Source organism: Rhipicephalus microplus, unplaced genomic scaffold, assembly GCF_043290135.1.
Source record: "Rhipicephalus microplus isolate Deutch F79 unplaced genomic scaffold, USDA_Rmic scaffold_16, whole genome shotgun sequence".
Lineage (NCBI taxonomy): Eukaryota > Metazoa > Arthropoda > Arachnida > Ixodida > Ixodidae > Rhipicephalus > Rhipicephalus microplus.
This window is the reverse complement of record NW_027464589.1, coordinates 7,792,419-7,803,496: the sequence shown is the minus strand read 5'-3', so window position 1 is coordinate 7,803,496 and position 11,078 is coordinate 7,792,419. Positions and strand designations below refer to the sequence as shown.

General features: G+C 47.5%; 3 protein-coding genes across 3 annotated transcripts; 1 reads left to right on the top strand and 2 right to left on the bottom strand.

Moving 5' to 3' along the window:
- The first annotated feature begins 1,308 nt into the window (after nt 1-1,308).
- Nucleotides 1,309-5,559, top strand: LOC119169204 (uncharacterized). Its single transcript, XM_037420317.2, has 3 exons — nt 1,309-1,758; nt 2,660-3,353; nt 4,523-5,559. Exons 1-3 carry the CDS (start codon nt 1,553-1,555, stop codon nt 5,201-5,203), a joined length of 1,581 nt encoding a protein of 526 aa, XP_037276214.2. The 5' UTR covers nt 1,309-1,552; the 3' UTR covers nt 5,204-5,559.
- Nucleotides 5,518-8,100, bottom strand: LOC142784956 (uncharacterized). Its single transcript, XM_075883349.1, has one exon. It carries the CDS (start codon nt 8,098-8,100, stop codon nt 7,522-7,524), a length of 579 nt encoding a protein of 192 aa, XP_075739464.1. The 3' UTR covers nt 5,518-7,521.
- A 279-nt stretch (nt 8,101-8,379) lies between these two features.
- On the bottom strand, nt 8,380-10,613 carry LOC142784955 (peroxynitrite isomerase THAP4-like). The gene is made up of 2 exons (XM_075883348.1): nt 10,456-10,613; nt 8,380-9,039 (listed from the first exon to the last, which is right to left on the bottom strand). Exons 1-2 carry the CDS (start codon nt 10,585-10,587, stop codon nt 8,380-8,382), a joined length of 792 nt encoding a protein of 263 aa, XP_075739463.1. The 5' UTR covers nt 10,588-10,613.
- Between the last annotated feature and the right edge of the window lie 465 nt (nt 10,614-11,078).

Sequence of the window (11,078 nt, the reverse complement as noted above, 5' to 3'; positions counted from 1 at the left end):
CTAATTCACTTTCCCGAATAGTAGATCTCCCGGAATTTCGATCACTCTACTTACTGATTTTTGCTTTTATTGTCCTGCCAAGTTATGATAAATATGTATTTCCTCGCTCTCTATTTGTGGAGCTTTGTTTCATAACTTTTGTATTCGTACTAAGGTGGCATTTTATACTTGTAAAGTTTATTTTCAATTTTACAGGTATGAATGTCTGTCGTGTATTGTTGCTTTGCCAACTTGTGACTGGGTCGGTGCTTTGTCCATCCCTCGAGCTTTTAGTCCCGTGCTCCTCGACCTATTAAAAGAAAAGAAGTGATGTCTCTGACAGAAACAACTATAGCTAATTTAGGTGAATTCAACTAGCAAAATTTGCACAAGATGCCGGACCTACAACACAGTGGTCTAATGTGCACCGGAGAGTTGTATGTGATGGCTTATAACAACGTGGCCCATGTTAAATCCATTTCTCATTGTTACAGAAAGCCAAAATATAATTTCACCGTCAACCCTCTCCACAAATATATGATCACTGACATAAAAAAATTACAGTAAATCTGGTAGCTTGCATGTGCTAGCGGACCGTAATCACAGGTATTTGCAGTGTAAAATATTTGCAGTGTAAATAATTTTTGCCCCTTTAACCTACACAGCGCCCGCCAGAATTGCAACTGTTTATGTAAACGTGAGCCTTGCTTTTCCAGGTACTGAAAACTTAGTGCTCCCCGACCTGTACTATCAACAGAAGCAAATTTTATTTTAGAAACATGACTGATAAATAGCGCTACCATGTTGCAGGAACGACTTGCTGACAACTACAACTCGCACAATTTAAGCAGCAGCTCCATTTCTACATGTATAACGAGTGCGTCAAATACTAATTGCCGAAGTAACGTGCTACACCAGCAACGGCGTTACTTATAACGCGTAACCACCAACACTGCGGAACAAGGCGGGCGATTTTGCACTCATCACGATTATTACAAAGTACCAGATTTCTCACATCGTAGCTTGCCACATAATATACAGGGCGACCATCCACCGCTCAGTGGTACATGATTCTGCTAGTGCATCAGATGGAAGTCTTTCGTAGTCTTCCTCATTTTATTTCATCTCATGCAGCATTTTTTCTACGGACAAAGCGACTCTTTCCCTAAGTGATCCACGTTGCCACCCTTGGGACTCTTCAAAAGGCTGAACTGAAGCACTAAGTTTTGCGGACAAGCGTAATGCAGTGACGCTGGATCTATTTTTTTTTTTTTGTCGCTGACGCATTCAGGCATTTCAGAGTAGCTCATGGCAATCACCGATTGACGAAGTACTTGTAAAGCAGCTACCGCCTCTGAAAAAAAAAAAAAAACAGCGCACCCGAGGAAAACACTGCGAAGTGCGCCGCTCACTACCCGCGCCGCTGCCATCAGCGCCCCTAGCGGCATCGGCGCGCCGAAGGGCCTTCTCCGGCAAGAAAAAAGCGCCGCGCTCATCACACCTCCCCATTCTAGCCACCCTAGTACGGCCGTACGACTTCTGGACACCCGCTTCACTGCGCTGAGCTACTGCGATGGCCACAGCAAGACGTTTCCCAGTGCCCGAACATGTGATGTGGACAAACTGTTTAGAAAACTTGCCGCATATATCGAACGACACTGTAGCGGACCTAATAAACCAGGCGCCGACGTCATCTAAGCAGCAAACAAAATCTTATGCCTTCGCCGTGGAAGCGTACACCTTGCCGTCGTCGGTTGTGACCAACGCCTGTGACACAAGGTACGTAAGCGACGTTTTGTGTAACCTTCTGAAAGCATGCAGTGCTTTTCCTTTTGGAGCAACGTACAAATAGTGCCGCCGATGTTAACGTCGTGCGGGCGTTCTCGGCGAGGTCGGTCATGTCACTGCGTGTTTCTTTCACTACGCGTGCTCACGTGCTTGGATAACTTGTCATTATGGCTTGGCAAGAGGAGGCTATGGTTTGGCGTTTATTTTTAGCACGTCCGATCAGCAGGCGTGGTCGCGCAGGAACTTCGCAGCTGTTCCGGTGGTGCAGTGTGCATGCCTTGAAGGACATCGCTCGTACTATGAAAACAGTTTTTTGCGCAAACAAATTTCGCGTCCGCACGTATGCATTACTGGTCTAATATTAATGTGCTGCCTTTATGAGTGCGCATGCTGCTTTGTATAAAACACGACGTACGCTAGTTTGTTCACTAAACATTTAGACTAAACGGGTCTACAAGGACGGCTAGAAAGAACGGAACTGATCCACCGCAAGTGTCAACGTAAGTTAACAGTGGGACTCCTTAAAAACCTGATTCATTCGGCGCATGTTGGTTTGGAGATTTTTCAGCAGCATTGGCATGTGGTTTTCCAACTCGTCAATAAAAAGCAGTGTTTTTTATGTTCCACTAGAGGTTGTTCACATCGAAGCACTTCATGCAGGTTTTGTATTATTGCACTGTAACGTCAGCTGCGCAGGGGTTTTCCCGAATGAGTAGTCATTACTTTGTAGAGAGTAGGTTGCATAACCTTGTTGCTTTGCATAAAGCTGTCATGGCAAGTGCCACGACAGCTTTATTCGTACTTGTGATATGGCACTCGGTAAAAAAATGACAAACTTGACTGTGTGCAGCTTACAAAGTTCTTTTTTTTGTTGTTGTTGTTGCTCTTACAGTCTCGGGATTGTCTATGCACGTGCCATGTGCTACCGAAGCCAGAAGAAGAGTGGGCGGCCGTACAAAGCCAGCTTGGCTTTGAAAAGCGACAGTGGAGCAGTGGCAGATTCTACTTGTGAGTGCCCTGCTGGGGCTGGTGGTGCCTGCAGCCACATTCTTGCGGCTCTGCGCCTCCTTGTTCTGCTGAAGCAGAAGGGCTTCAAAGAGGCACCACCAGAGCTTTCATGCACCGAGTTGCCGCAGCAATGGAGGCGCCCCCGACGACAAGGCATCAGGCCTATGGCCGTGCAGAACGTGGACTGGCGGAGTCCACGTGAAGGTGGCATGGGCATGCCAATGCCCGTGCGACTTTTTGATGCGCGGGCTGAGGAGCAAAAGGAGCAGCAACACCTTGAAGCGATCCATAGCCTGGGAGAGGACCTCCAGAGCCTCGGGACCTTCGACTTTGCTGCCATTCTCCTTGCTGCTGGGGGGCCGTCAGTGGACACAAAGCTTGGGCCTGCGCCTGCGGGGTCTGCACTGTCGTACCAGCAGGCAAAACTCCCTGCAGGCTTCACTACGTGGATGTCACCCAGCATTTCGCAAGCGGCAGCCACCGTGACACCAGTGCCAGCTTTGACTCTGTTTAGTGACGGAGCCTCACAGCCACCCTTGCCCGGCAGATTCACGGCTGAAGAATGGAGGGTGTTGACTGTAAGTGCAGTATAGAAAAGATACTTCTCTCTGCACTGGTGGAGTGTGTTCCATTCATGCTTTTAACTGATTAGGTGGACCTAGATGTAGGGCACATGCAGCCTAGAAATATTTTTATGCAGTCCTCTGTAAAAAGAGAAAGCGAGAAAATTATGAATGCCCTATTTGCTTCCACCAAATGTTACAAATGCCAAGACAATGGCCCCAGTGATGATAGTGGTTAAGCAATTTTAAACTACAGGCAAACCCAGCACTAATGCTGTGCTTTATTTTATCAGTGCAGATCATTGCTTTATGTTCTACGCTTTGAAGGATGTTAAGCTGTGTGGTTATTAAACAGTCTCACTCATATGTGCTTCTACAGGCTAACATTTGCTATTTGCTAGCTTTACCACCCAATATCCGTATTTTGATTCATTTCAATGCATCAGTGTAATGTAAACCAAGACTTACACTTAATCGAACTTGGGGCCACTGTCGATTGCATGTCCTCTGATTTTGTCAAACCTGCATTATAACAATAGAGCTTTAGAATAGGGATGACCGGGCGCTAACGCTGCGGCGGCAGGTGGTGGAGCCCGACTCAGGTGCGCATTCATTCTGTGGTGCAAACACCGATGCCTCGGTTGGGGTGTGTGCCACTCTCAAGCCCAAATCTCTAGCTACTTTTGCGAGGACGACAAACACCCCGTTTTTTTTTTTTTTATGTGCGCGGTCACCATCCACTGCATATGCCATTTTAAACATGAGGGGACACACGTGTGGACTTCTTTTTATTGTATTGCGCTTTGAAAACATTTGCAGCCTCATGAGCTTCTATATCCAAATGCAAAAAATATATGGAACCCTAGCTATCCAAGCTTTGCTTAAAAAACCGGGAACTGTGCTCCTCTCTTGCCTGTTCTTATTAAAAAGCACAATTTCATTGCTGCTGCTGTTCTGCCATTCATGCCATTGACTCTCCTAAAAGTGGCTCCTAAATCTGTCTTTTGATGACTGGCTATTAATCTTAGTGCAGCACGGTACCGAAAACAAACATTGGCATACCAGCTAGGCTGCAGGAAAGCTGATTGGGTCTTGCTAGTAGTCAAAGTACAGTGTATGCAAGCTCTGAGCCGTTAAAAGTTTCTAGCGCTTTCTCATGCTATATTTACTTCCACATTGTGCAGGAGATCCAGCTGTCACAAGAAGAAGCTCGGGACCTCGAGCTGAACTCAAGGCAGCAGCGGCTCAGTGAACGCTGGCGACAGGCACGGGCCAATCGACTGACAGCGTCAACTTTCGGCCACGTCGTCAGGCGGCAGGCATGGACGGAGAAGGGCTTCCGTAACCTCATTGAGCCGAAGGACCTCACGCACGTCCGTCCGGTGCAATATGGCATAAGGAATGAGAACATGGCCAAAGATAGGTATATAGCTGTCATGAACAGCTACGGGCACAATGTGTCAGTGCAGCATTGCAGCCTTGTGGTAGACCCTGTGTGCCCTTGGTTGGGTGCAACACCAGACGGACTCGTGTACGACCCGGAAGAACTTTCATATGGTGTGTTGGAGGTCAAGTGCCCCCATTCTCTGAAAGACTCTGAGCCAGAGGAAGCGAAGAAAAGAAAGTTTTCCTTGGTGTTCGGGGAAAATGGTGAACCGCAGCTGGACAGAGACCATGAGTATTATGCTCAGGTGCTTGGGCAGATGGCCCTCACTGGCTGCTTGTGGGGCGATTTTGTCGTGTGTTCGGAAAAGTGGATTGGCATTGAGCGCATTTGGTTCGACAGGAACGAGTGGGAGGATATGCGCAAAAGGCTTGATGCCTTCTTCTTTGAGCAAATGCTGCCCCATCTTGCCAGGCGGTAATCAGTGAAGCTTCCAGATTTCGGCTGATTAGTGCGCCAAAGCTACACCTAACCTATGAGGCGTGCACAATACCTGCACACCCTAGCCAAGAGGTAACTCGGTGCTACCTTCGTGCCAGAGGATTTTTCAATACTAAAAAAATAACGCTCCGAGCTTTACTTGCCATTTGGGCATCTGGGCAATACTGTGCCCTGTAATGGATGGTACAAATTGTCTTAGCTGCCTGAGCATCTTAACGTGCACCAAAATCTCAACGCAGAGAAGGCAACACAACATAATACCTTGAGACAAAAAATTTTCCTTTTGCGGACATGTGGAAATAAAAACATTGGCTGCTTTATTGTGAACCAAACATACACAGGCTGATTTTGTGCAAGAATTTTTTCAGATTCACTTTTTTCACTAGACTTCACATTGCCACAGCACAAGTTGTGGAGACCACAATAAGGAAATGAAAAATCTCATGCATCATATTTTGGGTAAAGATAAAAGATTGCATGCCATACCTATTATTATTAGACTCCCATCCAAGGTTTTTTAAGCAGTGTTTAATGAATCTTAGTACATACTTGCAGCATCCAGTTGCTTGTATTCATACAGAACTTAGTGAGCCCTTAAAAGTTTTGGATACGTCTAAGAGAATATAGATATTGTACGTGAGCTCACACTCGCTCGATTTAATCTTGAATAATTTAAAATCTCGCCGATGAAAGTTCAGAAAAACACCATTTTTCAGGCATAGTGATGCTTTGTAACGCATCAGTTTGAGTGATATTGCAGGAAGAGACGCAAACACGACGTAGCAGTTTTCTTAACCACATGCTACAGAGTCACAAGGGACATGTACTTTTGTGTTCCTGCACTTTTTTTTTTTTTTTTTTGAAATAGAGAAATACTCCGCACGCAGCGAGTGCGCCTTTCAAGCCATTCAAGGTGGACAGCTCCACATGTTTTAACATGTGATACACAGCGATACACAGAAGTGCTACGGCCTCAAAAAAAGCAAAAAAGGCAACGAAACATGCCTAAAGGGGGGGGGGGGGGAGAAAAGCTATGATTGTGGGCCACATTGCAATGCCGCGAATTAAATTCTTATCTCATCCAAATAAGTTATAATGTACATGCTAGCACCACTCAATCCCTTTGTGAGCATTTTTTTGGACTAGATTACTTAAAATTTAGTCTGTGGTAACCAAAAGCATGTCATGACTGGACACAACCACATCTTCTGCCATTGAGCTGCACATGGACAAAACAAAACCAGTTTATAGTCAATCTTTGCAAGATTTGTTACAATGAGAGTCAACTTGAGGTAGGTTAACAAACACAACACAGTATATGAACAATAAGGAAGGATTACAAATGAGCGAAGAAATAATAATAGAGCTTGACAAAGTACTGCTGTGAATCCAGGTTCGGGAGCCTTTTGGTAGCGTGAATGGTGTCCGGAGATGACCAGGAAAAAAAATTGCACAAGTATTTACACGGTGAGTACAAGTTTGGTGGTTACGTCTTTGAACGAATCACACAGTGAGCAACAACTTAACAGCGCACAACATTGCCTTCTTGCTCAAGGCTTTTTGTTCGCGCACGTGGCGCCCCTGAGTGCTCAAGTCACACAGCTGCAGATTACCAGTTTCACGGTCCGTGCTGTCATCTCCATTTTGATCCTGCAGTCATCCTCCATTTGTGGGCTCGTTTCCTGGCCGGAGCAGCCGCTTTTCGGACTGAGGCGGAAAGTGAAATTGCCTGCGTGTTTGAGATTTCAGTGCACGTTAAAGACCCCCAGGTGATCAGAATTACTCCGGAGCCCTCCACTACGGCGCGCTTTATCGCCTGTGTAGCGTCGACACGTTACACCTCACAACCAGTCAATCATCAGTCGTCGGTGCATTAAAACGTGCCAAGTGCTGTGTGTTCTTTTAGATGCGGAGCGTAACTGCGAATGCATCTTAGGCTTGGGCTCTGTCCCTCCATAGTCCGTCGTCCGCACGCCACCTGCGCATGCGCCCAGGAAGACGCCGGCAACACTGTCGCTCCAGGAGCCATCTCAATGGTCGGGGCTCGTGCCGGCCCAGGAGGACACCAGCAACACTGTCGCTTCAGAGCTTTTAAAGTGGAAGCGGGCTCGTCTCGTGAAAGCAAGTGCGTGCGCTGAAAAAAAAAAAAAAAAAACTCTTGCACTTTATTGGTGCATTGCAAAAATATATACTTTGTGATAAGTCGCAAAGTGCTGTTCAGATGGAGCCCCGTTACGCTCCGCATCCTTCGCAGGAATCCCCTCGTGGGAAAGGGCGTAATTTTTTAGCTTGCCACATCTAAGGCTCTTGTTGCGGTTTGCCACTTGACTGTTGTATGAGAGAAGACTGGAAGTTGCTCAGGATTGCCGTCACAGTCCAAATTTGGTTAATCAGTGGAGCCAAGGTTAACGGTGTGGGTCTATCAAAAGTGTGGAATGCCTTTATCCGCTGTATCCGCCGCTCCACGTGTATCCGCAAAGCAGCAATCTCCTTTGTAGATTTCACTTCCTCAGGTGAGAATGTGCCACCCTTCAGGAACGGCGGCAGGTTCAATTTCACTCCCTTCTTTTCCAAGAGATCTTCGATGCGAAAGCCCTTATCTGCCATAACAGCATCTTCGTCGTCAAACTTCAAGTCTAAAAAACCACTCCTAATCACACACTCTCTGTCTGAGCTGGATCCTGTGAAAAGCTCTGACACAAAGGCGACAAGGCCATTAGGCAGGACGCCGATGAGTCCCTTGAATGTGTTGCTCGACTTGTATGGGGAGTACGTTGTAGACTGTAGGGACAAGGATGATGGCACCTCGCACTGTATTTCCGTGGCGTCCAGGATTACTCGAGTCGATGAATACTTTTCCTTAAACTCGGGTGGCATTGTAGCATCTACAATTCTTCTATTAGCCCACAGTGATAACAGGCCTAGTTTGGCATACAGGTAGTTAATCCACAATGTGAATATTCGGGACACAGTTGACTGGGCAATGCAGAACCTGTCAGCCAAATTATCTTCAAACAGGCCGAGGCGCAGTCGGACTAGCACCAAAAACAGCTCATTTTCCGTGCTTAGTTTTCTCTTCCGCCCTCGCGATGATCTGGGTTCACTGCTTTCTGTACGTTCTGAACGTAGAACGTTGCACCCATCATATCCGGGGTTCTAGTAGACCAGAAGTTTTTTGAAATGGTTGTAGCTTGGCAGCCCAGTGTAAAATAGCATGTCTTCGTCGCAGTCCTTGAACCGTTCCACTGTGAAGGGAGGCGTTCGTTCTCTTTCAGCAGGAAGTTGGCAACTCAAGGACGCCTTTTCGAAGCCCAGTTGCCCGATGATTCCTTTTGCAGCAACAAGCTGCTCCTTGATTTGGCAAAGCTCGTCTCGGAGCCGTGCGATTTCGTTGTTTTTCTGTTTTATCGTTTCGGCCAAACGTGCATTTTCACCTTCAAGTGAGCTGTTGAGCCTAGTGGGTTCCTCTAGACCTACCGGTGCTGCCTTCACTTCATCTGGGCTATGCATAAGCTCATCGCCTAGCACTCCTGGGCCTAGAACCGGGTTTTGACTTCTTACTTGTGGTGAAGCACGTGGCTTTGGGGGCTTCCGTTCTTTCTTTTCCTTGGAAAAAGCAAAAACTGACGGAACTGCCGAGTCCCGAAGGAGGCTGCGGCCACTCGCAACGCTAGGTATAAAGTCCGATGACCTAAAATGCTTCGAGCAGACCTTCGTTGACTTGCCGACTTGAAATTCCGGGCCTTCATCCCTCTTGATCGCAACAATCCACTTCTTGTATATCATTGCATCTTTCGGAAAGCGGTGGAAGGATACCTACAAGATATAAGCAAACAAACATTCAGTGCGACGTCATGAGCTAGGTTTCTCTTAACTGTTTGATTGTTGTTTACAAACACAGGCACTATCACAAATTCATCTCACAAAGAATAGAGGTCACACTAATACAAGCATTGCAGGACTAATGATGCACTTGTAATGTGACCCACCCCCCTCAGTTTTTTCTGCGCACACTCCCCTTTTCTAGCAGCCTTTCCTAGATTTGGCCCTTCACAGCAAGCCTTAAGAGGCATTAGTCACTTGTGGACACTGGGGGGAATTTAAATCAGTTATTTTTTATCTCCAGGTAGCTTCAAAGGTTTCTATGATCTGCGAGTCTAAGGCAGCCAAAAGGCAGAATCCCGTACAACTAAGTTATGGCTGCCTCCACAGCTGTATGTTTGATAATGCAACATGAAACATTTTTCAGGTGAGGTGAGTTGCAACACAACCAAACAGCTGCAACACAACTGAGCCGAAGAGACTAAAATGCAGAGAATGAATCCCGTCTCACGAATAAATGGAACTGCCGCGCTCTGAACTGATGCAGAACGTCATTCAGTCAAGCCCTGGCAATACTCATGGTGCCAGTTTTCCAAACCTACGGCAGCGCGCCCCGCTATCTTTTCGATTTTATTTCATCGGTAAAGGAATATCGGTGAGAGTGGACCGAATGGAAAAACTGCGTCCGCGCACGTTGGGGGAACTGAAGTTAAGCGCCTGAGCAGATACTTTTCTGTTCGAAAGTGGGCATAGCCCTCATCTTCCGAATGACAGTTTTATTGCTGCGCGGTGACCGTACTTGGGGACACAACGGAGCCTGAACGCGGACAAGCAACCGAGTTGCCTTTCTAGGATGCGTGTACGGCATGTTACTCGGAGTAGCGGAAGCACTACACGTCTCTGTGCGCAATCACCTTCAAAAATAACATTTATACGTCGTCTACCTACATAATGTAATCTCATCACAAAACAGCCCGTCCTAACAATTCGGTTCTATCACACTAGTTACCCCAACAGCAGCGGCGCACTCTCCACTCGACTGCAGAGAATCACCGGGGCTCTTCGATTTACCATCTCGGACTCGCCGCGGGTAGTCCGAGGATTCCCCGAAGCCATAGGGAAATTCGAATGCCGGACAGCTTCTCGGCGAGTCCGAGACGGTAAATCGAAGAGCACCACTGTCGTGGAGAGGGCCGACGTAGTGAAAACACCTAGCCGCAAAGCTGACAAACCTATAAAAACACGGCCTGTCTGAGTAACAAAGAAAAATGGTTAGTCCTGCATTGCTCTCGTGCAGCCCGTGCACCGCGGAGATTCATGCAACCTAGAATGTGCCCATAAAGCTTCTGCACGCCATACCCTGTTTTGCGTTTAAATGATCGCTGCAAAAACGTAATTCATGCCACATACCTTGCTCCCATCGCTGTCTGTGACTCCGCGCTGCTTGTACAGCGGAACACAGCAGTGTACTGGCATTTCGCCAGCAAAAAAAAAATCTGACTGCGACAGTCGAAGCGCGTACGTTCCGTGGTACGCTCGCATGCGGGTCGGCCGTGCGTATTGGTCGAGCCTCGCCAGCATCAAAATGGCGGATAGGGTACCTGCTGCGTTCACTAGATGGCGCTGTTAATTTCGCATATGCGAGTCAGAGAAGCAGAAGAAACCCGATGGCGAGAAGCTATGGAGGCGAAGTCCACTCTCGAGTGCTACAGGAAACACCAGGACAGCATCTGTGGGTCGCGCCTCTATGACAATAGCATTGGCAGCAGCCTCCTGTTCGAGGCGAGAGCTGGGGCTCTTCGCACTCTGGAGTACCGCAGAAAGTTTGATGCCACTGTGGTCAGCAACCTGTGCAGAGTTTGCGGCGTAGCGAGTGAGACACAGGAGCATCTCGTCCTTCACTGCAGGAGTCTCCCAACTTCTCAGGTGGAGGGTGCAACCCTCCCACAGGCGCTCGGGTTTCAAAGGCTTGATGAAGATGGAAGCAGCGACAATGGGGGGGGACGGTACGCGGTCGCAGCCACGAAAAGGCG